The 25,436-nt window shown below is 47.7% G+C and overlaps 2 protein-coding genes across 5 annotated transcripts; one reads left to right on the forward strand and one right to left on the reverse strand.

The window, feature by feature from the left end:
• Positions 1-23: 23 nt before the first annotated feature.
• Positions 24-25,404, reverse strand: MAD2L2 (mitotic arrest deficient 2 like 2). 4 transcript variants are annotated; one of them, XM_035557669.2, is made up of 10 exons: positions 25,196-25,404; positions 22,932-23,068; positions 3,905-3,956; positions 3,567-3,685; positions 3,034-3,105; positions 2,122-2,222; positions 1,904-1,998; positions 1,713-1,786; positions 704-796; positions 24-534 (listed from the first exon to the last, which is right to left on the reverse strand). In XM_035557669.2, the coding sequence occupies exons 3-10, from the start codon at positions 3,942-3,944 to the stop codon at positions 493-495; spliced, it is 636 nt and encodes a 211-aa protein (XP_035413562.1). In that variant the 5' UTR covers positions 3,945-3,956; positions 22,932-23,068; positions 25,196-25,404; the 3' UTR covers positions 24-492. The 4 variants fall into 4 exon arrangements, with proteins under 4 accessions (XP_035413562.1, XP_050570881.1, XP_050570880.1 ...); XM_050714924.1 differs by lacking the exons at positions 22,932-23,068; positions 25,196-25,404 and adding exons at positions 7,935-8,092; positions 18,865-19,220; XM_050714923.1 differs by lacking the exons at positions 22,932-23,068; positions 25,196-25,404 and adding an exon at positions 18,865-19,372.
• DRAXIN (dorsal inhibitory axon guidance protein) lies at positions 6,331-19,395 on the forward strand. Its single transcript, XM_035557666.2, has 7 exons — positions 6,331-6,441; positions 12,812-13,290; positions 14,754-14,941; positions 15,477-15,588; positions 15,964-16,053; positions 16,289-16,378; positions 18,389-19,395. Exons 2-7 carry the CDS (start codon positions 12,834-12,836, stop codon positions 18,499-18,501), a joined length of 1,050 nt encoding a protein of 349 aa, XP_035413559.1. The 5' UTR covers positions 6,331-6,441; positions 12,812-12,833; the 3' UTR covers positions 18,502-19,395.
• Positions 25,405-25,436: the final 32 nt, after the last annotated feature.

Here is a 25,436-nt window from a genome sequence, read left to right on the forward strand (position 1 = left end):
TGGTATGGACAGAACGCAGCCTATTTCAGCTGGGGTAAAACTTGATATTTATTGAAGACTACTTGGGACAGTCACAGTGGACAAATGCTACATAAGGCCTCACTCACCCTTGGTATAAGACCATTGCTCTAGTGGAGTATACAACAGATCCCTGTATATCACTACTAATGTGCAATGGAGATGCCCTATTTAAGGCAAGAACTGGATTTGTACAAAGCACTGACTGCACACTGCAGTCAGCTGTATCCTGCGCCCAGGGATTCACTGTAATGAAACCTATACTCACTCTCACACACGAGCGTACATGGGAACAGGCTCTGGCTCCACATTCCAAGTCAGTTCTATATACAGTGGTAAGAGCACTTGAAATAAAGAGGCAGCAGCTGCTCTACATTCATCCAGAAGGCCAGCTGAAGAGACTGGGTTATCAAGGTATGGTTTGTGAGAGATCTTGCTCCACTGGAAGATTGGACGAGGCTTGCAGGAATGGAATCAGGTGCCTTTGTGGGCTCGTTCTTCGACATACAGCTGCATCTGGAGGAGAGAAACAAGCGTCAGTTCTGTTTGATAGGTAGGTGAATGGAGAGAAGTCTGCAACAGGCTAAAGAGTTTGTACCTTCTCCCAGGTTCCCTATTTCAATATGAAGAGTTTTCTGATTACATCCAGTTTCAGCCACCTCTTGGGCCAGAATGCTCTGCTCACCTTCAAGATATCAGATGTCATAGTTTTCAGTGGAATAAGCCGGGGGTCATGCATGTGCACATCTTGTTCATCAGCGAGGATCCATGGGAAATCCTAGGGGCAGGACAAGAAGTAAGTGAGAGCTCCAGTGACTGAGGGAAGAAACAAATGGTAATGCTGAAGGTAACTCAAAAATTCTTCATACGCTTTAAAAGTTTTTGCTATTATGCTTGGCCCCAAGACCCAGAATATTATCATTTTCAGTTAGAGCCTAAAACTACACTATTAACCCATTATACTTATCTATATTGAGCTTGCACTTCATATATTTATTACATCAGCATTTAATTGCAACTCCAAAACGTTCAGGGCATTGATTTCTGTCTTACCTTGCAAATTCAAAGGCTGTCCTGCTATAACACCAGTTCCAGTTACTAAGCACTATAGAGCAGAATTTGGAAAAAAAGATATATATTTCACATGCTTTATATATTGTGCCTTAAGACATAAAATAACTTGCCTCTGGTGGAAAAAAAAAGTTTCCCTGTTTCCTAAGCAAGGATACGCACAAAAAAATATATCTTGCTTTAAGATGTGATCTACACAATCTTTTCCTGCAAGATAAATATATTTGTGCACCCGAAAACCACAATTTTAACGTTAGCTTTCCTTGCTAGTTATTGCTAGTAACTGGCCATCTACACATGGTGGATGTGGGATGAGTTTTTTTTGTTACTTCAAATATTTGTTGTACATTAGAGTACTTTAAGTGACTGAGCTGGCATTATGCAGTAAATAGTGTTACAGTCTAAATCAGGCATCAAAGCAGCTATTACCTGAACTGCAGCTGGTGCATGGTAAATGTCACTTCACCCCTGAAAACTCTTTAGTGCATTCAAAACAAAGTTGTGAAGTGCATCACAAAATTAGCAATCTAGCACCCCTTAACCTTAGTGATACCAAAATTCTTCAATTTCCATTCTTTGCTCTGCTGTTTGCTCGCACACAGGCAGCCAGTGATATCACTCACTTTTATCACCTGGATCTTCTCCATGTTCCGCGTGGCAGCCTCCCGTGTGTGAACCAGAACTGTGAAGGTGCAACCTGCAAGAAAAACGGCAGGCTCCAGAGCAGGGGAAAACCAACAGCAGCTTGGACACTAATCTATAATCATCTCAAGTTGATCAAATCCATGCTCTCAGGCTCTGTGGACCTGCCTACCTGGGGGATTGTTGTCAAGCACGGCATCGCACACGCTGATCTTCAGGATGAAGGCACGCAGTAATTGCTCCACGTGGGACAGCAAGGACTCCGAACTGTTGAGGAGACAGCAACTGTTACTGCCATACAGCAAAGTACTGAGGCCTGTAACTGCTTCCAGAACACCTCTACAGGTGCAGGGGTTGAATGTCATGAGCAAGCACTAATGGAAACCTTACCTAATGGAAAGGAGAGGTGGCTGGGTGATCTCAAAGACAAATCTCTCCACTGGGTGGTGCTCTTTATCCAGGATTACAACTACAACTTTCTCCACATCATTCTGCAAGAATAAATATGGTTAGAAAAAGCACTTAAGCTTTCTTCTGCCCCCCTTTATCTACTTCTGATAAAGTGGTAGTATGTTCACCTGCTGTGGAGCAGCACTAGCCGTTATCCAAACCTTGAGCACTGTCAGATGACACTAGCTTATTAGAAAAAATATTTTTGCAAAGCTATTTGTCTATAGATGTTAAACTGATAGCTTATCTCAAAGTCATAGGGAGATGAAATTCACTAAATAGTGCTTTGGAACCAAGGAGGAAGTGCACAGTGTCCATTGCTGAGTGATGCAATGAGATGAATGTAAAACTGTCCTATTTCCAGTCTCTAAATGTAGTATGATGTCTGTAAAGAGCAGAGAATGCAAACCCTGCCAGCATTTTACATTCTGAAATGTTTGCTATGGTCATATTTTTCTCGCACAGAACCTAGAGTTCAAACCTACCTTCGCTTTCCGGCTTGCTGCCCAGCATTCAAACTATTCTTCTGCCAGATGGGTGCTTAAACCTAACATTCTGCTTTCAGATACATTTAAGTTAATGCGTAGGATGATGCAACTGAAAATATAGAAATGAAGCCTCATGTTTATGTATTAGATGCAACTAAATGCCAATATTCAGCAGCAAGACAGCGCCTTAACTACAAGGAAAGGTTATGGATGTTATTTTTCTTAGTTTCTTTATAAGCTAGCATATTGTATATGGTAAATATGTAATAAAAGCTTCGCAATGAAGGCAGTATTTGTTTTCTTATTTTGTATCCAACCCCCTTGCAGTACATTGGGCCAGCCCAGGTCCTTGCTATGATCTCACCTTCTCAAGCAGTGGCTTTACACAGTGCAACGTGTCTTGGATGTACTGATTCAGCTCCGGGTGGCAGGACATCTGTAGCAAACAGAATGAAGAGTCAGCGCTGTGTTCTGATGTGAGCCAGGCCAATGCTAAACAGGAAGACTTAAACATAAGAGCGTGATGATTCCAGTCACGCTTGAAATGGAATTTTTCACAACTAACTTGCCAATTCAAGCCACTAATTCTTTCATGGAAGGGTTAATGAGCTGAGGCAGATCACTGAACCCCCACAGTTATATTACTCCCACTACTCTTGCTAGCTTAGAAGCTCCTATGTAGCATGCACCGTATACTGCAGCATACCACTTAAAACTGAACCATCTCTATTTCCTAGGAAGCAAGCTTTCACATTACGTCACTGCACATAGCGGGGGAAACATTCTACTGTTATCTGTTAAAACAAACTTTAGAAGTGATTTAGTTTGGTGAGCATTAACTGACTACTGGTATTTTGCTTATCTGCATGGCTGTCGTCTTCCAGGAAAACCTCCTACCTGGACAGGTACATTGTATTTTTTCCTCTTCTGAAAAATGCCAATAGGGTAAACTTCTCTGACATACAAGATAAGGTGAACGGCCACTTCTAGAAATTCTGAAAGAACGTCTGCAACAACTGAAAAACAAAAGTAATGCTGAAGGTTGCAGAGCAATAGGAAATTTTGTTATTTTAATTCACAAGAAATTGTTAAAGATATTTTTCCCTGCATGAATTTCATCTCCTACCAAGCTGGAGGAAATTTAGGGCTAGAACAATCTTCCAACACCAATCCCATAAGCTCACATGCCAAAAAGAAATCCTGTAAGCACACCAGCTTGCAGCATAACACATTACCTTGCCCAAAATTAAGGTCCTGTCGTGTCAGTGTGGTCATCTTGCCCAGAACCTGAAAGGCAGCATAGAAAGAGCATTTATCCCCTGGCTCCTCCAGGCTTACTACAGTCAGCTCATGGAGCCATCCGATTCCCTGGTGCCACTGAGCTCAGGCCAACAAACTGCCCTCTAAGCTCAGAAACAAGCACAGAAACACTGCTCTGACAAATCCAAAGGCCCGCTGTGAAAGATTTGAGCAGCCTTTACGACCAGCAACATGTAGTCAAAAGTCACCCATAGCGCAAAAAAAATGAAGACAGCATCTTTGTTGTGTTCTGGTTTACAGCTCAAATTAATAGTTATGCATAGCTTTATTTCTGATCTTGCTTTTTAATCGTGTTTTACTTCAAAAATCTGCCCTGTTCACAGCTCTTCGCTGTCTCTCTCCCTTTTTGACACAGTTAAGAATGGAGGATTTAAAATTCCTAAGACTTTGGCAAGTTTAGACAACCACTTCTTAGGAGCACAAGAAACACTACTTATTATTTAAAAGCCACATAAATGTTCTAGTAACATATTAGAACATACCCCTTTTCTAGGCTCTGTATCCTATTATAGCACAAGGTTCCAGTTTTATGGGTTTATTCTCACGCCACCACAAAATATTCCTCGTTCAGGCCAGGATCTGCACCCTCCATCTACCCAACCCAGGTACCCATCTGCTATCCACTAACAACAGCTCCAGAGCCTCTCTCAAATCCCAAGGAATACAAACCCTGCACAGCCATATAATTAAGTTAATTTGGAATTTGTCCTGCAGGAATTTGTGACAAGGGCAGCACATCAGCAGCCAAACAGAATATCCTGTACCAACAATCAATCAGCAGATGTTGGGGCTCAACTTTCCAACAGTTTGTTATATACTGCAGTCAGTACCTTACACATTTTAGGCTATAACGTATGTAATTTCCTATCACAAATTTTAGCGCGTTTCATTATTTTATTCATTCTCCATGCATGCAAACTCTAACCTACTCTAATCAGTAACCGATCGGAGCAACGCTGCACTTAACAGACTTGCACCTATTCCTTTCAATGTATTTCCTTTCTTCATGGGGTCACTTCCCAGGAAAAGCAGTCCCACCTCCCCAGTGTAACGCAGAGCACTCAGAGATGGCTACAGCAAGCAAGGAGCAGGCACCAGGCTGCCTGCACGTCCTTTGCGATGCTTTTGGGGAGCCAGCAATCCCTTAGAGAAGAGATTTGGGAAAGAAAAGCGCAGCACAGGAGGCAGGAACATCGTGTAATTGGCGATCTGTCATCTTGACAGCGATGTCCTTTACGCAGGCTCCTGCACCAGCCCAGGGAAATGAGCACAGGCCTCCCGAGTCAGCCGGCACCGCGCCCTGCCCCTTTCATGGCTTCAGAGGAGAGAAAGGAGAAGCCCAAGGGAGCCTTCCTCTCCTCCTCCTCCTCCTCCTCCTCCCGGCTCTGTACCGGCCGGCCCCGCGGAGGACAAAGCCCCAGGGCACGCACGGCTACCGGGGGTGCCTCGGTCTCGCCCTTTCCGAGCGCAGCCTTCACGCCTGCCTTTATTCCTGCCTCCCCCAGCCCACGGTGCGAGGTGCCGCCGCAGGGCTCCCGAGCCTCCCGATCCCCCGCCGGGCTCCCACCGGGCTCCCACCCGCCCGTTCCCCGCCGAGGAACCGCCGGTGCCCGCCAGCCCCGTGCCGTACCGTGCCCGGCGGAGGGGGGCGCGGTGCCGGTCAGCCCCGTGCCGCTCCGTGCCGTGCCGCTCCGTGCCGTGCCCGGCCGAGGGGCGCCCGGTGCCCTCTCGCCCCGGGCCGGGCCCCGCCGCTGCCCGGTTCCCGCCGCCCGCCCCCGCCCGGTGCCCAGCGCTGCCGGCCGCGCGGCGGCGCGCGCCTCTGACGTCATGCGGCGGGCAGGTGGCGCGCCCCCTGGTGGCGGGAAACCGGGGAGGAGGGGCACGGGGCCGCTCCCGCTGCCGGTCCCGGTGCCAGCCCCGGGGGGGGGGGGGCGCTCCCGGGGGGTCCCCGCGTCCCGCGGCTGCCTCCGCCGCCGCCGCGGGGCTGCAGGGAGCGGGGCCCGCCTGCCGCCCGCCCCCCGCTGCCCTAACGCCGGGGTCCCCATGCGGGGAGCGGGGCAGCCGGGCCGGGACCCCCCCTCCCGGCGGCGGGCAGGTGAGCGGGGCCCGGCCGGGGCTTCCCCGCCTTTGTCTCCGTCCTTTGTGTGCCCCGCTGCCGCCGGCAGCCCCCGCGCCCCTCCGCCTGCCTCGCACCGTGGCCCCCGCACCGCGCACCCCTCCCCTGCACCCCGCTCCCCCGGGGCTCCCGGCGTCCCCGGTTCCTCCGCGCATTCCCCCACTGCCTCCCCCCCATCTCCGTCGTCTCCTCCTCCTCCTCCTTCTCCTCCTCCTGCCGGTTTGCACACCCCCTGCCCCCCCGCAGACCCGCTCCCCTCCCCTCCCGCTGCACGCACAGCCCCTGCCGGCCCTGCCCTGCCTGCCGGGCTCGGCGCACGCCAGGAATTGCGGACAGGTAGGCAGCGGGCTGCATGCTCCCCCGAGCTTTTTTTCCCCGTTGCTTTCGCAGGGACGGGGGGCGAGGGGAGGGCGGCACTTCCCCACTTTCCGTGCACCCCGGAGGAGACAAAGGCCGGGGGGCCGGGGACCCCCATCCCCGCCGCCGGGATGCCCGCGGTGCCTCGGGTGGCGGCGGCATCGCGCGGAGCTGGGAGCCGGGGGGCTGGGGGAGAGCCGGGCGCCCTCCCGAGGTGCGAGGTCCCTTCGGTCCCTTCGGCCGTGCCTATTGTCGCCGTGCCGGGCAGCAGCCTCCCGGTGCTCCCGGTCCCGTCGCCCCGCTCGCCCTCGGGGCGCAGGATGCGCAGCGCCGTGCGCCTCCCTCCCGACACGGCCGGGACACGGCCGGGACACGGCTGGGACACGGCTGGGACACGGCTGGGACACGGCCGGGACACGGCTGGCCCCTTCCCTGGCACCAGAGGCACCGCTGTTCGCCCAGGTGGGTGCTGAGCCCCCCGCGCACCCCGGGGGTACGTCCCGGCTCGGAGCTGAGGAAAGTGGCCGAGGGGCGAGGGAAGCTTTTCCCTCTGTCATTGTGTCTGCAGAGCCGCGTGCGGAGCCCCGGCGTACCCACGGGTTTATTCTCCGCTCTTCCTCTGTTGATAAAAGTGAGACCTCGTTTCTGAATTAAATCAGTTTGGCGTCAGTTAATGGCTTATTACAGCCGGTAATTCATCATGTAGGATTTAAGTGACATTTATCCAATTCACACCTGAAGTCTTCCGTCAACCGGAGGATTTAATGGAAATGGTTTTGTATTTCCATCTCCTCTCCCTTGCAGAAGGAGGCATTAATCCTACACGTTCTGGTTCAAAGTGAGAATGACACACAAGGAACAATGTTGAAAGCACAGCCTAACTGCTCTGCCACTTGGGGGCACGTCCACTGCTCCCCACGGTGAGGACTGGGCCAAACCTGCCCCTCTCCTCCCCGTCACACCGGCGGGTGCTTTCCAGCCGGGTGAGCAGTGACCTTTGCTATTGACTGTGTCTCATTTGTCACCAGGCATTGTGCATTAAACTGGAGAGTCTTCTCTGCCGTCCTGACAGCAAGCGACTATATCTTGGATGCTAATCTCAGACTCATTGCTATTTTAATCTCATTATTGGGTAGAGGAGCCTCTGGCTGATAGCAGGTTGCCTGTGATGGCTGTGTCAGCCACTCTGTGAAGTCCCAGAGGGAAGCAGAGCAGAGGGTACTGCATATTCATTCATGTGCCTCTCTTCCACTTCAAAACAGTGGCTTGCTGGGCTGCTCTGTCCCTGGAGGCTGCGCCCTCCCTGTTTGAGCATTGAGCTGCGAGCAGGGAAGCGCTCCGTGCGGGCCAGGGCAGGCACAGGAGAAAGGGTGGCACAGCTGCGGCTCAAGGTGAGAGGCATGCAGTGAGTTGGATTTGCAAGGTGTCCAGCGATCATCAGAGCTAGGGTGCTAGAGCTTAGGGTGACTTACTGGCTGGTGTAAAGCTGCCAGCTTCCTCACAGGTCTGGGCCGCAGGAGAGGGCGTTTCCTGGGCTGTGCTGGGTGAGTGAGCCACTTCGGTCCTCGGGGGTCAGGAGGGCAGAGCACGGTCTGTCAGCCAGAGCTGAGCGGTGAGAGGACAGGATCGCCTGGGCCAATGTGGCAGCAAAAAGAGAGTCCCAGTTCCAGCCCTTCAACTAATGGGGAATGAGCCACTGGATGCGGGCTGCCTTGGGGAGATGTTTTGTGGAGGCACAGGGGTAACTACAGCTACTGCTTAAACCCCTGCAAGCTCGAATCTGTGTCCTGTCTCCTGTGCCGTTACTGCATGGAATAAACCTGAATTTAGCCCTTTCTACAGCAGGGCGCTGTTCAGTGATGGCAGAAAGTGAGAGAAACCAAGCAAAAGGAAAACGTTTCAAAGGGTGATGGTGGGATTCAAGTAGCCGAGCCTAAATATCTGCAGAAAGAAAGTCTCTCACACCAAATGAGGGACAAGGAAACTGGAATCAGATAAGGATGAAAAGCAGGGTGGGGAGGAAAGGTGACAATGGATACAAGCAACCTAAGAAAGGAGGAGGACAGCTCTGAAGAGGGACCCAAAAGGACTGGCAATCTGTGATCTGGGGACTTTGCCACTCCATCATCCCAAATATGTCTGAGCCAGCAGGAAAAAAATATCCTTTATAAAGTGAGTGTGCAAGAAATGCTGGAGATAAAGAAAGTGATATCTTTACCTGGCGGAAGAAAAGAGAAGGGTGCATATAAAATTTCCTGTCTGCTTTTGGAGACCCTAGAAAAGTGTGTGTGTGTGGGGGGGTGTCCCTTGGAAATGGGAGGGTCTTTTGGCAGATTATGTATGAAGCTTCTCAGCATTTGCCTCCAGAAACAGAAAAACAGATGGAAAGAGACCCAGCAGGGAAGTGAAATCTCATTTATCTGCACAATGCCATCTTCCTGGCTCCAGCCAGCTCTCTGCATGTCAGCTACCATAGAGCCTACCCCTTCCATTCTGCTCCAGGCCTTCCCAAGCCCATCCATCACCCTATGGCTTCTTATTTACAGAGAGCCTGGCACACGAAGCTGGGTTTATTGTCTGTCATCTGTGCCACACATGCACATACACTCAACACCCATGTAGATGCACATACACTTTGTCTATTGCTGCAGCTTGGGGTTATCTGCAGTCCAGGAAATCTTTAGGCACTCCTGCCAAAGTCTGAGTTTATCAGAGCCAAAGAGAAATCTGGCCCAGAGTACGTGCTTGGGTTCAGCTCCTGAGCATAGAAACTGCATCATCTGTGGTGATAAAGGATCTCCATATTGTCTAATTCTGTGTGCAAGTGTTTTGTTCATCTTCGATGTGACACGAAGGACGTATGTGAAAAGTTAAAGTCAGGACTGTCAGGTACCATGTTTTAAGTCAGATTTATAAACGATGATCTGATGTTAGCACTTTGTCAAATAAAAAAACAAATACAGCAGCAGAGCCTGCTTCCACACCAAGGTGACAAAGCTGTATTTACAGGGAGAAAACATGGCCAAGTTACTGGGTACCCATTCAGTCCCTGGCTGCCTTGCAGGATTACAAGCAGAGAGCAGAGTAATAGTAATTATATCAGCGAGTCCACAGAAGGAAACTGCCCACGGGGAAAATTACCCGAGATGCAAAAAAAAAACTTAATTTCCCTTACAGGGTTGTGACTATCCACTACTAACCCAAAATAGATCAGAAGTATTGGCTGAGAGACAGCACTGCAACTCATTCATCAGCCCTGAGCCTGCACCCCAGGTAGCTGTAAGCCCTTATCTTTGCTTTACACATTTTCTTGCTAGTAGGCAGATTTGCTACCTCAAGAAGCAGGTGGTTCGTAATCCTGAGGGCATATAAAGGAAGTGCAAAGTGCTGGGTTAAGTAAAGAGGGTGCAGGTCTGGTGTTGTGGAGAGCTGCAGGAGCAGGTTAGTACTTTGGCTATTTCCTTTATTAATACCCTATCCCTAAGAAGAGGATGATTTTTGGATTTGATAAAACGTGTGTGTTTGGTTTAGAGCAATTTGGGAAAGGCGTCTCCTTACAAGGCCAGACATCTTTCCTCCTGACATATGCCTCGCTCAGGGCAGAATTTTATCTTTTACAGAAAAGGTGCATCAGCACAGTGAGAACGTTGCTGTCTTCTCTATCTGCAAGTCCTGGGCTAGCACTGACTTCCTTTGTAGACTGCACTCCTCAGAGGGGACAGGGTGGAGTTTGCTTTGGTACTTAGACACCGGGGAACCTGAGCACTGAGGAGAGGAACCAGGGATGTTGTTTTGTCATCTAGCGATCTTGTGGAAGTGTGAATTTTACAGCCTTTTTAGGGCAAGAAAACCTGAGGAGGTAGGAAGAGGTTTCTGCAGTTACAGATGGATCGCAGCATAGAAACACCTGTTTAAGAGAAGGCTGGGACTTCTGTACCTCTAGCTGCATTAATACAAGGTACCAGAACAGGTCCATTTTGTTTGGGCAAACAGCTCAGAGCTCCCCTGACAAAAGTGCAGTCCGGGTGCATTATTAATGCGTTATTAGTCATTTATGTGCATTATTAATGCAAGATTCCCAGCGACAGTCATGCATCATGTTAGCCTGCCCTCTGAGCCAGCGCAGAGCTGAGGCAACCCATGTGCTCTAGCTGCACTTTCCTGCTGTGTCATGCCACCAAGCCAGCTGAGCAGCTTAAACGAATGCCCCCTGCACTTTGAAGCAGACCTTCTGTTTAACTGCCCTGCAGCATCTAGCTGCTCTCTGGCTCCTGCCGGAAACTAGGATCTGTTGCTAATGTGTCTGTCAGGTTCCTCATCAAAGGGCCCGTGTCTGTGTGCCTGAGATTGGAGGCACCTGCCTCGCATTTCCTTTGCGCTTGTTCTCTCTTGTTGGCATTTTGCCTATAGATGGAAAGGTAAGATGCTGTTTCCAGCTCTCTGAGTTGTTCTGTGTGATGCCTCGATCCAGCTGGTTCGCTCTGGTTCTTACAGAGAAAATTCTAGGAGGAAAAAAAAAAAAAGACTGTGGACGCAGAGCTTGGGTTTTGCTTGGCTGCTATTTGTTACACTGGTTTTGAAGCAGGAACTTCAAGTGCTCTGCTAATAGATTTAGCTGTCAGTCTGGTTTTCCTTTGTCTCAGGTAGCTGCCAATAAAATGTCATTTTTTAGTGTTATGCCTTCAGGAAATGAGCTACTCAGTACCTCCCAAATCAGCCCTCAACTAGCAGTTTGTTGTCTTTTGTGGCCAGTGGACAGATCTGCTTTTCAGGCTCTGCATTAAAGAAAATGCCCGTGCTGCCTCTCTCTTTCCAGGGAGGTCTGGACTGAAATTTTGCTCCCAGTCTCTAAGCAGTAGCAGAGATGCGTCTTGTAAAGGCAGGATCTGCTGGTGAATGAGTGAGCAGGCTTTTTGGTTAAGAGGATGGAAACATCTCTAAACCCTCCAGATGTTCCATGAAGCTGGGGTTGCAATGATGGCAGAGGTTCCACTGACTGAAAACACTTCACATGCACCTCATGGGTTGAAAGAAAAGAAGAAAGGAAGGACTGAGGTCGTTCTTAGGGTGATTCCTGTCAGCCCTACAAAAAGGCACTGAGATGGGCTTCGAAGGATATTCCCCTTCACAGGTGACACAAGTGACAACGGCTGGTCAAAGAAAAGGAAAGGTCAGAGGAGGGGATTGAGTGAGGAGCTGGGGCTGTGAAGAGCTTTGTGACATTATTTCTCAGAGTAAGCACAGGACTGCTTTTCTGAGTGTCACGGGGAGCTCTGGCTCTAAGCATGCCTTTGTGCTGCCCGGGTTGGGCGGGACAGTCCAAGAAAGCTACCTGAAAGTGAAAGGCTCACTAAAAATGCTGAGTTATTTGCGGGAAAGCGCAGGGAAGAATGACCTAATTAGAGAAGTTTCTAACTTGTGCAATATCCCAAAGCCATGTCTCATAACACAAACACAGGGATGAAGAAAGACCCTTGAAGATATTCCACTGAAGCAGAATGAATGAGAATACTCCGTAGCCACTGTGCTGAGGGACTTGGTCTCAGTGCTCTTTGGACTTGAGTTACCCTCCCAGTGAGAGCCTCACCTGGTGGGCTGAGGTGAAGAGACTTGTGCAGGGTCAGGGAGGGAAGTAGGACAAGCTAGAGAAAATTCAGTCTGCCTTCCTTCCCCTTGACCAGCATCCCCTGCTCTGCTGACAGCAGATTTGTTTTTCTGCTCCACTGAGATATCAGCACAAAATTTGCAGTTTTTTTTCTTCCCTTGACCGTTTTCAGGCAGCCTGCAGCAGTATGTGTGTGCATCATGCCTCTCTGTCTCAGGCTGCTCAGGGCTGTTGCTGGTCCTGCGAGGCCACCATCTGTCTCCGGTTCTGTTCATCTTGACATCTTCATTGCAAGGAAACCAGCTGTGGGGGGGCCGAGGGGGGAGACCTGGTGCCAGCCAGCCCCAGGATGCCAACCTGGCATCGAACTGGCCCAGCCTGACAGCTGGTGCTGTGCAGGCAGCTCGGGGGCTGAGGCCTGCAGGAGCCAGCCCCTCAGATGGCAGGCTGTGAATGGGAGGGTAGGGGAGCTAGTCAGCAATCAAAGGGAAATGTCCTGCTGATTGATGGCCCTCATTTGCACATGAAACTGGGACCTCTCAGCCCTGCAGGCCTTGCACGTGTGTCTCAGCTGCTGTAAACAGGGCTGGGAGAGGAGATATGGAGGAGGGAAAAGCTCTCTGCCAGCTCTGGACACCTTAAGTGTTGTCATCTAAGTTGTCCTAGGTTCGATTCTTGGTTGCCTTCACAGTTCCTTGAAGCTGGTTGCTTAATGCATTTTGTTGTTGTTTGTTTTAATTACAGGTGAGGCAGAGCACCCAGGATTATGGCAACTTCTTCCACCTTCTTCTCCGCGTTTCTTTTCCTGTGTGTGCTGGTTCTTTCTGACATCAGTGTTGCAGTCTCCCTGGACCCTGGCACGAAGCTCAAAAATGTTCCAGAGAACAACAACCATCTTCAAAACCAGGAGATGTGGCTGCAGCAGCCCAGAAGTGGGCACCACCACAAACATGGCTTGGCCAAGAAAGAGAGGGCCCACGCCATGCCTCCTAGAGGGCAGCCGGCGGGGGAGGAGGCCCTCAGGACGGGTAGCGGAGCTTCAGCCATGGAAGAACCGGCGGCAGGACAGCCAGCAGCCCTGAAACAGGACAAGGACGTGTTCCTGGGTTTTGAGTTCCCACATCCCGAGAGGGAGAACCAGTCCCCTGGGTCTGAGAGAGGGAAGAAGCAGAACAGAGAACACCGGCGACACAGCCGCAGGGACAGGCTGAAACACCACAGAGGTATTTGAGCTCCCAGGGAAGCTGAGGTTGTTGGGTCGCTTGAAATGAGCCTCAATTGTGTGAGGGCAAGAAGCTGCAGCTGTGGTAGAGCCACATGGGTGTGCAGAGGGTGTGGGGTGTGTGCCTGCTCGGGGGAGAAATTGGCCAAACAAAAGAGGCACAAGAAAAGAGGGAAGTCCAGAACTGGAGGTTTTTACTGCTGGCTGCAATTTTCTGAAAATGACCTGGTTTGCCTTACAGGGGAGAGCTCTGAAAGCTCCTAGGACTGGGGGGGTCGGTTTGGGGTGGCCTGCTTTGTTTTGTTGGCTTTTAAGCAAGTGGTTCAATTTATGAAGAAACATCTCCAAGCCATGCTCAGTCTCTCCATTGACTTCGAAACATGACCAGAACTAGAAATAATTAGAACAACAACAAAAAAACACTTAGCTTGAAGATCAATTTCTTTTCATCACAGCTTGTATTCTTCTGTGCTTATGCTGAACTATGAAAAATATAGCTTTTGCACATGTGAAATTGCAGTAATTAAGTTAAAATATGGCTGAAAATGTTGCTATAAGTTTTTGACCCGGACTGCTTTCCTTCACAGGTCAAGTTGTGGGTGTGTGTCTCTGCGGTATGGTGTGCTCAGTGTGGTAAATCTTTAGTTCTATTAAAGCCAGGCAATCTGTGTCAGTCCACACCATTTGACAAGTTGGGTGTCAGTGTCCCTGCCTTCCAGCTATCACCCCTCCCTGCATCAGTAAGAAGAGCTCTATTGTTTTCTCAGGGGACTGACTAAACAACTCCCATTAAGCAATATATAAGAGCATGCAACAAAGCTGGTTTGAAGCAGTATTTGCAGACTACAAAATAGGCCTCATATCTTAAGTTGCATATTTAGGTATAACTTAAGGTCTATATTAAAATTAATACTTTGCAAAAGCATGGATCAAGCTGTAAAGTTATTCCTATTTCAAGTTAGGTAGGTTCCGACTTGAGCTAGATAGAAATAACCCACTCTTAAAATGAAGTAAGAATGTGTTTACAGGAATTCGCAGAAGCTTAAACTATTAGTTTAAAAATGGTTAAACAGGTGCATTTTGTATTCCCGGGACCAGACAACAGGGATTGTTCTTAAAATAATTAGCTTGCTATGCTTATAGCTTCAAGAAATCTTGAAGATTCTCATTTTTCTTAGGAAGAAATCCATTGATTCTTAAGTAAGAAATATACATAACTGCACTTTCTTGAAGATATGTCTGATTTCAGTGTGTAAGAATCAAGGTGCATCTACTCTAGGCCTGATCTTTCACTTTAATAGCACATGACTCTGCTTTACACTGGTCTCAACAGCAGCTCAGGTTGGTAGAAAACTAGGCAGTGCCTGGATGAAGTTTGGATTCCTTTGACTCAAATTTTTCCATGGCACACAGAGAGGAGAGAGGGGAGCACACTAATGCTACTGTACCTGTTGTCCTCTGCAGGGAAGACTCCTGATGCTGGGCCAAGCTCCTTGTACAAGAAGCCTGAAAGCTTTGAAGAACAGTTTCAAAACCTCCAGGCAGAGGAAGCTACAAGTCTGACTCCCACCACGCTTCTCTTCACTGCACTGGAGCTAGTTGTTTCCACAGAAGAGCCTCCTGTTCTTCCAGCCACATCACCACGGTCACAGGTAAAGAGACAACGGGTAACTGCACTGTACCTCTGATGCAGACAGAAATCTCCTGCAGCTAAGGGCCAGTTTCTTCTTTTTTAGTTAGAGGTAAGTGCTTGCCTAACACCAAAGCCATCCCTCAGAGGCAGCTCTCTGTCTTGGAGACATCTAAGCACTCCATAAACAGTTCCTTTAGTCACTTCTCTTCCAGGCCCTATCTCTCCCTTAGCTAGCCATTTTCATTCAGGTTCAAGGAGTGGAAAGGCAGTAGTAGCACTTGGCAGGAGAGGCAGCATGTTTTAATGCTCCTTGCTGGCCTTTCTTCCTCACATGTAAGCAGTGGAAGCTTCCCTCTTGGTTTCAGCTGGAACAAGAGAACGCTCCTTTATTCTGAAAATGAGATGCTAAGAATCCCCAGTGGACGAGATGGGGGTGAGGGCTGGGGAATTATGAAACCTCATTAAGGTATGAAAGCACAAGGAAAATTTGCAAATGCTTCCGTGTCACTACAGAAGTGTAATCCATTGTCTCCTTGGTTTCTTGTGGTTTGCAGGCCCGGCTCAGGCAAGATGGGGATGTGATGCCCACCTTAGATATGGCACTCTTTGACTGGACAGACTATGAGGACCTCAAACCAGAAATGTGGCCATCAGCTAAAAAGAAAGGTGCTAAACTTACATTGCTGAGCTCCCCATCCTCTTTCCCAGAAGTCATTCTGTAAGTCTTTGCCTATGGTTAGTGTTCACAGAAGGTGAATTGCTGAAGGATATGAGATCACAGTGGTGGGAAAAGAGCAAAAAATCATAATGCTGATTGTATTTTGTGTCTTGTTTCAGCATGCTTATCATTTTGGATAGACAGTTTGAGGGCAAAGGAAAAATGATTAGATGGAGGGTTGAGAAGCAGGAAGAAGACTAAACTGTAAAGGCTTAGGGTTCAGATTGCTGAAGTTTAAGGCTGTTTTCACCCTGGAATGATGTAGCCTCCAAAATAAAAACACTAGTGTGAAATTTTCTACCGGCATCGATTCTTCTCCGTAGAGAAACGCCGCAGTAAGAGCCCCAACAGTGGAAATGAAACCGTGTCATCAGAAGGAGAGCCGTGTGACCATCACCTTGACTGCCTCCCAGGTGAGGATCAGCATGATAGTTGTTTCTCCAAACACAAAATTGTTTGAAATCCAGCCCAGGTTCTAATATAAGTAACCTGATTTTTAATACTGTCAGGAAGTGGTATGCCCAGGGGGCAAAGGCTCTCTGGGCACGTTGCGGGAACAGAGGATGTCTGTAAGACAGAGCTGTCTTGGATGCCATAGTTCCACAGGGGGGTAAACCAGCTATGCTGACCTTTGCTCCTGTCTTGCAGGCTCATGCTGTGACTTGCGTGAGCACCGCTGCAAACCACACAATCGAGGCCTTAACAACAAATGCTATGATGACTGCATGTGCACAGAAGGTGAGTTCAGCTTCTTGCTGCCCCGCTTCCAGCTGGCTTAGTAGTTGGCCAAGTTGTCTGGGAATAGCGGTTTCTAGGCAAATATAGGAGCCAGCTCTGCTGTTCTTAGTCTTTCCCTGCCACTGACTCACAACATGACCAATGAGTCATCTAGGATATCTTGTTTTCTCTCTTGGAAAAAAAGAATCCTGATATCTACAAACCTATCTAACAGAAGAAGCCGTTGTATGGGGCTTTGAAGTCTCTCAGACTATGAAACTGTATTACTATCCTTGTTTCACATGAGTTTATGCTTACTATGGCATTTCTGGCTTAATTTCAACTGAAACTGTAGTAATTTAGTAGGTATGGGCAGGATGTGGATTTCTGTTTCTTAAAACTGTTTCTGGAGAATCCACAGCAGCCCTTAATAGACAGTTACATTATGAAGGTGTTGGAAAGCACTCTTCTAGTCTGAACATATTCAGGATCAGCTCCAGGCACGGGGTCTTGTCTGCCAGAACACTGGCTGCCAAGTTTTGTGACCTGTCTTAAGTACCTAGTGACTTTGACCAGGTCATTCACCTACTTTTTAATCCAGTTAAACCAACTGATTTCCTGGAGTTGTAATGTTAAATGATAGTCTTCATTTTGGGCGTGTCATGCAACACTTGAAGGTCCTCATCAGAGAGGATATTCTGATAGATTAGCCTAGGAAAGTGTTTCTGCAAGTCTAATGAGTGCTGCCTCCAGCCCTGCTTTATTTTTAAGTTAGTTGTTAGTTGATGACAAATGTGAATCTTCTGTAGCACTAAAAAGATCCCCAGAGACAGAAGGTCCAGATAAGACAGCCAAGATGCTTAGATAAGAGCCAGAGCTCTGATCTCCTGTGCTCTTCTTTCTGGGAAGCCTAACTGACCTGGAGGGATTGGTAATGAGGGGCAGAAACCCAACTTCAAGGTAGCCTGATCTCAACATAGCCCAGGGCACGCACTCCAAAAGGCTGCTCAGTGACCTGTGACATCGGATGGGTCTCCTGTGTACAAGTACTCGAGGACAGTTTATGGGCTGGCTTATTACAGAAGCTATAAATCACCAGCTTTCCCCTCTCTGGAGGTGCCGGCACTGTTGCTGTCTGCTCTGGAAGTAAAGAGAGTTGCAGTTTCTGGGATGGTAAGTCAGTTCTTGGCAAGAACTGTAATGATCAGATCCAGGACAACTGAAAACCAAGGCTTTCATGGAAGTCACTTGCACGTAGGCTGTCCCCTGTCTGGCCCACCTATGTATGCATTCTGTTGTAACAGACAATAGGAACCACAAGATATATCAGTACCAGAAACCAATGAGTTAGCCTGACCAGAGGCTCCCATTGCCTTCCACTGCCATGGGAAACTCTATGTACTGATGTTTGGTTTGGGGTTTTAACAAATAAATCCCCACCCAAGTATTCATCAAAGATATCTCACATAGCTTCCTTCAGACCCAGCACTTCTAGCATCCGAAATAGAGAAATTGATGGAGATGAGCAGTGAGCTTTGGATCAGACCTCCCAGAGCTTCAGTCTCTTCCCTCCTCTCCCGAAGCTTCAGAGAAATAAATAGCGAGGGGAGCTCCCCAGCCACTGCTGCTGCACATTAAGTCTATGGTAATTTCCCAATGGAGAGATCACTTAGACAGTAATGGGAAGTAATAGAGGGAAACCAAGCAGGGCTTCCATAAAATCACTGGAAACAATTGGGATAATTCATTGGTATTTCAAAAAGCCAGTGAAACCTTCTGCCAGAGCCAATGAATCCCAAACCAGAGCAGTGAGCCAAGCAGGATAAATAGCAGGGCCAAGGAATTAATCTGCCCTGCCCATGTGAGCCATTCCTCTGCCACCTCATTTGACACAACCCAGGCTTCCCAGGCCTGGGACTGTGCCCGCTGCAGGAAGTTTTGTCACAAACTGAAGCTGGGAGCTAACTGTTTGATATTACTGCCGTAAGGAGCGTCAGTCCCTCCTGCTCACCATGTTTGGTTTTTCTACAGGGCTACGCTGTTACGCCAAATTCCACCGGAACCGAAGAGTGACCCGGAGGAAAGGGCGCTGTGTGGAGCCCGAGTCGGCCAACGGAGAGCAGGGATCATTCATTAATGTTTAGGAGGGTGGGACTCTACCTCCTGCCTGGACGGTCGGTAGCTGGGGTCAAACCGCTTATACCTAGCAGCGGGGATTAGAGAGAAAGTCAAGCAAATGACCGAAGCTGCAGGACAGGCTCCAACAAGACTGAGGCTGGTGTTAATCATAAATAGAGTGGTCTCAGCCTTTTCCATACCAGGACTGTATTCCCCCCCCCCTTCCCTTGACCTGGGTCCCCCTCTCCCAGTTGGCTGGAGATGGTCCTGCCTGCCAGTCTGATGGCCCTGGCAGGGAAACGCTCTGCAGTTTCATCTCCTCCTCTCAACAGAGTCAAGATATGAAAGATCCTTCAGGTCAAGGGGGAGAGGTAAAGCTTAAGCCTTACCTTTCAGCTGTTGTTTGAGAAGAAACGTAGATGCTCCTTAAGGATCAGAGGTTCTTAGAGGATAGGAAGCTTGTAGCCTCCAGGTGGAAACAAAAACGGGAGATGAAGATGGATCAGCAGGAAGCTGACTGCCTGGGTGAGAGGGGACCCTCTGACGTTGCTCTTGCTCTCTCCTTTGTTCACTGCTACAGGCAGATATTCCCTAGCAGTTACACACTACCACTTCCTACCTGTCTTTTTTGGGACTATCCGCTCCCATCCCTTCCTGCCTCTCCTGCTCCCGCAGAACAACCTGGTTTCTGCAAGGACGTGACATCCCAGCCTGCAGCTCTCACTCATTAGTTATCCTGCCAAGTCTGTTATTTTTAATGATTATTTTTAGGAGCTTTCTGGGGAAGTGATAGTTTTCCTAGTGAGCCAAAAATAAAGTTTTTGGTAACAGGAGATAGGAACAGGCTGTTCCGTTGTAGTAAATCCTGTGACATGTTGCATGTGTGTTTCCATGATATGTAAATAAAGCTATGATAGATATTCTTTGTGAAACTCTTCTGCTTCTTTAACTGCACCTAAGGATGGGGCAGGAGCTGGAAGGGCCTACAGGAGAGTTGGCCTGCAGGTAACACTGATACCTTCAGGTAATCAAACAGAGCAATTGTGTCACTTGGTAGAAAAAATTCTCTACCCAAAGTGGGTATTTAGGCTGCCCAGTATCCTCACTCAAATTGCAGCTAACAGTCTATTTCTGCCTGGTAGCTATCCAGATATTTAAAACTTCTCTAAATTTACTAAGTAACTACTGACTTCATTGACATATCAAGGCAACACGGGCTGCCTGTGTTATATGGGAATAGTGTTAATCGATAAAGATGTTCTTTTCTACTGTTGTCATCCCCAGCACCCTGGCTTCTGGTGGGAGACAGCTGTGAAGCCTTTTAAATGTTAAATTCCATAACCTGGATGTTTACAGCACTTTGTGTAGGAGTAGAAATATTAATCCTGGTGCTTTGGTCAGAATCCTCTTTATGCTGCTTCCTTAAATCCCCCTGTGTTCCATTAGGGGAGGCAAACCTCCATTTTGCACTCTCTTTCTGTTGTAGTGTCACTCCGCGTTGTGTATTCACTCGGATGCTGCTAGCACAATGGTTTACGCCTCTAATATGAGTGCCCAGTCATGACTACAGAGATATGCTGTGAATACAGTAGTAGTTCTGACCCACATCCACCTGCACTGCTAGGAGATGCACCAACAGAGGAATTTGTAAAGGAGGGTTTAGGCAAAACCTGACGCTCATCTGGCCATAGCTGTTTAGATTTTTACTTACAATCTCAACCCAAAAATAGGAGCAAATAAAGGTAGTTTGGCTCCAGCTCTGTGCCGTGACAGCAAGGATGCAATTTGTTAACCCAGAGAGAGAAATGCAACCCCTCCCTCAGCCCAGATGCAGAATAGTGGGTGGTACTGCCAGTGCTATTGTCAGTGAAAGCATAAAGGGAAAAAGGCCCTAATTGATCACAGTCAATTGCAGAGCTCTCAAACCCCAGTCTGTGTGACACCGATGAGAACCACACGCACAGTCTTTATCAAAGCCAGGTTTTAATACCACAGTGCTTTCCAATATAAGAGCTGAGGTCTGTGACGGACGAGTGCAAATAAAAGCAAAGCTGGAAATTTTGCAGGGATCTTTATCCTCGGTGAAGCAGGTATTCATTGCCCCACATATTTCAAGAATCCTTGTAGGATCCTGGGCAGTGTTTTGAACGAGACTATGTTGCAAATCATGTGCAATACAAGCAAGGGTGAATTTTGAGCCAGAGCTTTTAGATGTCAACAGGGGACCTCTTGCTTCTTCTGCTTCAGGTCTGCTATTAACTGAACATAAAGGACAGCTGATTCTTAATTGGTGGGATTAGTTAAATGTCTAAGGACAGTGAAAATGGAGTTAATTATAATGAATCGAGTCACAGGATTATTGGATTGATTGCTCGCATTGGAGTTTCAGAAAGAGAGCTCATGACCAAGACTCATTCTTTCTGAATCAAAATGTGATGTTGCAGAGGTGAAGCAGAAAGGGTAAGCAGCAGTGGTGTGTGTGCACGCTGCACTGCCACAGCAGGGCGAAAAGAATCAGACAACCTGATTTATAAATCTGCCAGATAAATTACTGACTTCACAACTGCAGTGCAAAGGAAAGCTGTTGAGTAAATAACATGCCAAGATGTAAAATGCGAGACAAGCTCATGACATAAAACCCTAGGGCAACATTTGTAAAACAGCAAGTCCAACCCACTTCTGAGCACCAGAAAGCTTTTTAGTGCTGCTCTGTGCTGTTTCAGGGGCCTGACAGCAGTTGCAGTGATATTATCACTAGGTTACATTTAGCAACTTTCCCCTTCCTTCCCAGTATCTACCAGTTGCAATGCAGTCAGTGACAATTCTGCCTTTGGGGGCATTAGTTCTGAATAAGAGAGGGAGACAAATGTCAAGCAAGTCTTGTTTTATACGTTCTTCTCAACAGATCATTTGAGAAACTCAAATTAAGATTTCACACAAACTCAGCTTCTCTACTGCCCCCAGAGAACTTAATTCTCTTAGAAGATTTTACTATTGTCTTGAAAGGACTTTGGATCATGCCCAAAACAGCCATAGCAGGGCTTTGTGGAATATTTTTGAAAGTTAACTGCAGTACATGCATGCAAGTAAGGTGAGTGACAGTCACACCCAAACTCCTGCTCTATAGCTACTGCTGTTAGCAGCCTCACAATGAGTCCGAGGGGTATACATCATTTTAAACCACTTCTCCAAGGGTGAGAATCATTAGACATGGAAAAGAGAGGACAGCGTGCTGATTTGACATAATCACCTCAGCAGCTGCCTGCTCTGTGAATGCTGTTGAATCTCAGGGATGTTGCTGGCAGTTGCCAAAATGATAACTGCAAGGGAGACGAGGAAGGGAAGCACAAATTAAAACACTTGGGAATCAGTCTGTCTCAGGTCTGTAATAGTCTGCATTCATTTTAGCTTGGGGGTGTTTTATTGAAACCCTCTCTCTCCCCCCTCCCCCAGTAATTACCGTGTTGTCAATCCACAGCGTGTGAAAGTGCTTCAATTTCAAACCCATGCTATACTAAATTGTTCACAGCTATGCCAGTCAGACTCTACTACATAAAGCCCATAGAAAACATTGCTTGCACATTTTTTATCAGAAAGAACGAGGGCTGTTTTTTTCTTTGAACATTCTGAGTACAACAGTACCACAAGTACCCCATAAACTCATTTCTGATATGTCAACTCATTTTTTAGAGGGCCAGTTAAAAAGAGTAGTCCCTCAATTAGATCTCTAGTTAGATTTTAGAAAAACAGAGGAGTAGCAGTTCCTTGCTGAGATTAGAAGGGACTTTTTAATTCTCTCTTTCAAGACACCACATTAGTGTAATCCTCCCCACTCCCTACAAAACGTTGCCATAGACTGTTTTACAGTGAAGTTCCTCCCAGCGTAACAAAATGTCTTCAGTGTCCCCTCTGATCCAAATGATGTTTCTGCTTGCTGATTTCCCACTGGGATCTAAATTTGCAGAGCTGGGACAACTTCTGTATGTCCTTACTCACTCCTTATTCAGAAAGGCTCTGTTGATACTACATACATCTGTGCAGAGCTCATGTTTTCAGTGCTCTTGGCTCTGCGGGCAGGGCACAACTCAAAGACACCACGGTGGCTGTGGCTGCAGTCATTAGTCACCTTCAGACTAGACCCCTAGTGAGTGACAAGAAGGCAGAACTATCAGCGGTGAGCTTGTCTCTATCTCCATCGGCCAGATAAGTACAGCAGGAGGAATTGTGTTAATGCCCATACCTCCCCACAGAACTGCTGTCACCCTGCACACCAAAGGCACAGTGTCCTGAAGATGCAAAGGAAAGCATTTCTGCCTTATTTGCCTCACTTTTACGCTGCCAGGAAGGGAGTCAGCTGTGTATTAGGTTTTCACTTGGTCTACACAAGAAATACTACCAATACAATTGGCATAAAGCACCTAATTGCTGGATATTAGGTGCAGTGAGCTGAACTCACCTAAATCAGTCTTCTAGTTAGGAAAATCTCCGTATCCTGTTTCCAGTCTCCTGGGGATGTCTGCTTCTCCCTGCAGGTCTTCTTTAACTTGCTGCTTATCTTTGTCACCATGTTTACATTGCTTTGAGTTATCAAGCCTAGGGAAGGGAACAGAGGCAGCAGGTTACACGGAGAGGCAATTTACAAGGTACAAGCAAAGCGAAGAAAAGATAAAAAACAACTAACCCCCAGATCAGGTAGGTGTGAGAGACGTGCAAATGCATAATGTCTATCATAGCTCTCATTGTTTTCATATCCATGAGATCATTAAGACATTTCTAAGTCCCCTGAGTCCATGACATGCAAGCCCAGGATATAATAAGCAGGGCTGAATTAATTGCACAATACTTTGATGAACAAAATGAAGTAAAGTGCTTTTATTGTACAAGGGGAAATGAATGCTTTGCATTAAATAGCAGTCACATCAATCCAAATTATGGCTCACACTGCATAAATGATAATGAGACTCCCTGTCTCACTCAGAACAAGTGAGAATGCTGAATGGAGTAAAGACACCCACAAACTGCTGCATCTGAACAGTGTAAGTGCTGCATCTGAACAGTGTAAGTGCTGCATCTGAAGTATAAGTGCTTATGCTTAAAGTGGGCTGCTGCATAACAGTCATTTGTCATTAAAACAAACCATATTCCCTTGCTAGATACTCCTCCTGGTAGAAGGGCATCTCTATTGCAGCTTGTACCCAAACACTGAGCCAGAAATATGGACATTCAGTGCTCTCTTTATCCTTTTCTTTTTTTCTTTTTCTTTTTTTTTCCCAGATGTCAAATCTTCTTTTTGCCATTTAGGGTAAAATCCAGTCCTCAACATCACTGGGACAATTAGCACTGATCCCATTTGATACCAGTACTTCTGTGAATAGAGGCAGGGCTTCCCTGCAGGACACAGAAATGTAAATGAAGTCACAGCTGATGTGGCCATAGATGAGTTATATTGCAATCTTTCATCTCATAAAGTGTCACAATAAGAGATTTCTGGGGGGGACTTCTGTGGCTTATTTTTACTAATGTTTTGAGCTGAGTGAGTCTTTTTTTTCTGCTGCTTTTTCTGTTTAGCATTTTATAGATTATGTGATTTTAGCATTTACTATTTTGCCTTGGGAGATCTTCAAATGTGCTGCATATTAGCAGTCAACAGGACTCAGGATGCAGTGAAGGCCAGACAGGGCTTGTTTTTGGCTTGTGTGAATGTGAGTGTAGATTCAACACTGCATGACTCTTGTACATAACCTTGCACTGCACTGCTTGAACTGGAAATGGTAGCGAAGGGTGACTCATAACATTTCCACATTCAGCTTCTGCAATGAACTTCTGACTCCTTGCTCACTCCTGAGAGGCCCCATCTTTTCTGTAGGAGTAAATTACAACTGACCAAGTAAAATGTCTTGGTCTTACACTGCAGACAGGTAAAGCATACATTGGGAGAGGAAGGGAGGGTTTGAGAGGGGTCGCCCTTACTTCTTGGTTCTCTTAGCTCATTGCCATACCTGGAGAGAAGACTGCTATTATGAACAGGGCAGGAAAAAAAAAAAAAGTTGTAGCTCTACCATGGGGACTTGTGTTGATCACCTACCTACCAGCTCCAAAATTGGAAAAGCTTTCTTTCAGAACAAGACATGGAGAACTCCTGATTTCACCAGGCTTTTGCACAGAGATCAGTTACCTTGTTCTAGGGAAAAATCTAGGGCCAAAGGAACCAGCTAAATACCTGCCAGCTATTCTAGCTACGTGGCTAGAGACTCCAGCCCTCAACCACAAAGACTGACCTGAACATGACATGGTTATTGTGTGACACAGCTGAGTACAACTAGCATCCTGCATTTTTTTTATTGGTGTCTATTAAGACCACCTTTGTCACTCCTCACACTTACTCCTTTTTTGTCACAGTACTGGTGGGCGCACAAAATCTTTCTTTTTCCCCAGAACGCATCTAAGTCCTAAACACACATTATTAACCTTTAGACTCTGCCTACATGTTGGACCAGATGATCTCAGAGCCCTTTTCCAACCTAAATGATTCTATGACTCCATGCAGTCCAAGTACACTGTCAAACCTTCTCTCAGCTGCGTTACTCGTGTAACCAGCAGGAAGAACTATTTGGATGGATGTTTGAAGCCAACAAACTCACACATCTAGCCTAGTGGTGCCTTTCCATCTCGGCGTTCGATACACGTCAGGTAGCTACACTACCCAGGCTATTTCCTCACCTGGAATACAGCCGTCCGGTAAGAGATCCCCACTCGCCATCCAGTCCACAAAGGCACCCTCCAAAATCCCCGTGCATGTGACAGAGGGCGCGGTGCGGGGCAGGGCCCAGGCCTCCACCTCCCTCCAGACCCTACAAAGGAGCTCCAGAACCAAGGCTTTCCCTATAGCGGAGGGGCCAAAAGGGCGGTGGAGCCGGCCGGGCCGGTACGGGGCGGCCCCGGGGGCTGAGGCGAGGCCGCG

Source organism: Cygnus atratus, chromosome 21, assembly GCF_013377495.2.
Source record: "Cygnus atratus isolate AKBS03 ecotype Queensland, Australia chromosome 21, CAtr_DNAZoo_HiC_assembly, whole genome shotgun sequence".
NCBI lineage: Eukaryota > Metazoa > Chordata > Aves > Anseriformes > Anatidae > Cygnus > Cygnus atratus.

Coding starts and splice junctions, on each gene's coding strand:
- MAD2L2 (XM_035557669.2), bottom strand. CDS start 3,944: ATGACCACACTGACACGACAGGACCTTAATTTTGGGCAAG. Junction 2,223..3,033: donor TAAAGCCACTGCTTGAGAAG/GTGAGATCATAG, acceptor TTATTCTTGCAG/AATGATGTGGAGAAAGTTGT. Junction 797..1,712: donor AGAAGATCCAGGTGATAAAA/GTGAGTGATATC, acceptor TCCTGCCCCTAG/GATTTCCCATGGATCCTCGC.
- DRAXIN (XM_035557666.2), top strand. CDS start 12,834: ATGGCAACTTCTTCCACCTTCTTCTCCGCGTTTCTTTTCCTGTGTGTG. Junction 14,942..15,476: donor CCACATCACCACGGTCACAG/GTAAAGAGACAA, acceptor TGTGGTTTGCAG/GCCCGGCTCAGGCAAGATGG. Junction 15,589..15,963: donor GCCATCAGCTAAAAAGAAAG/GTGCTAAACTTA, acceptor TCTTCTCCGTAG/AGAAACGCCGCAGTAAGAGC.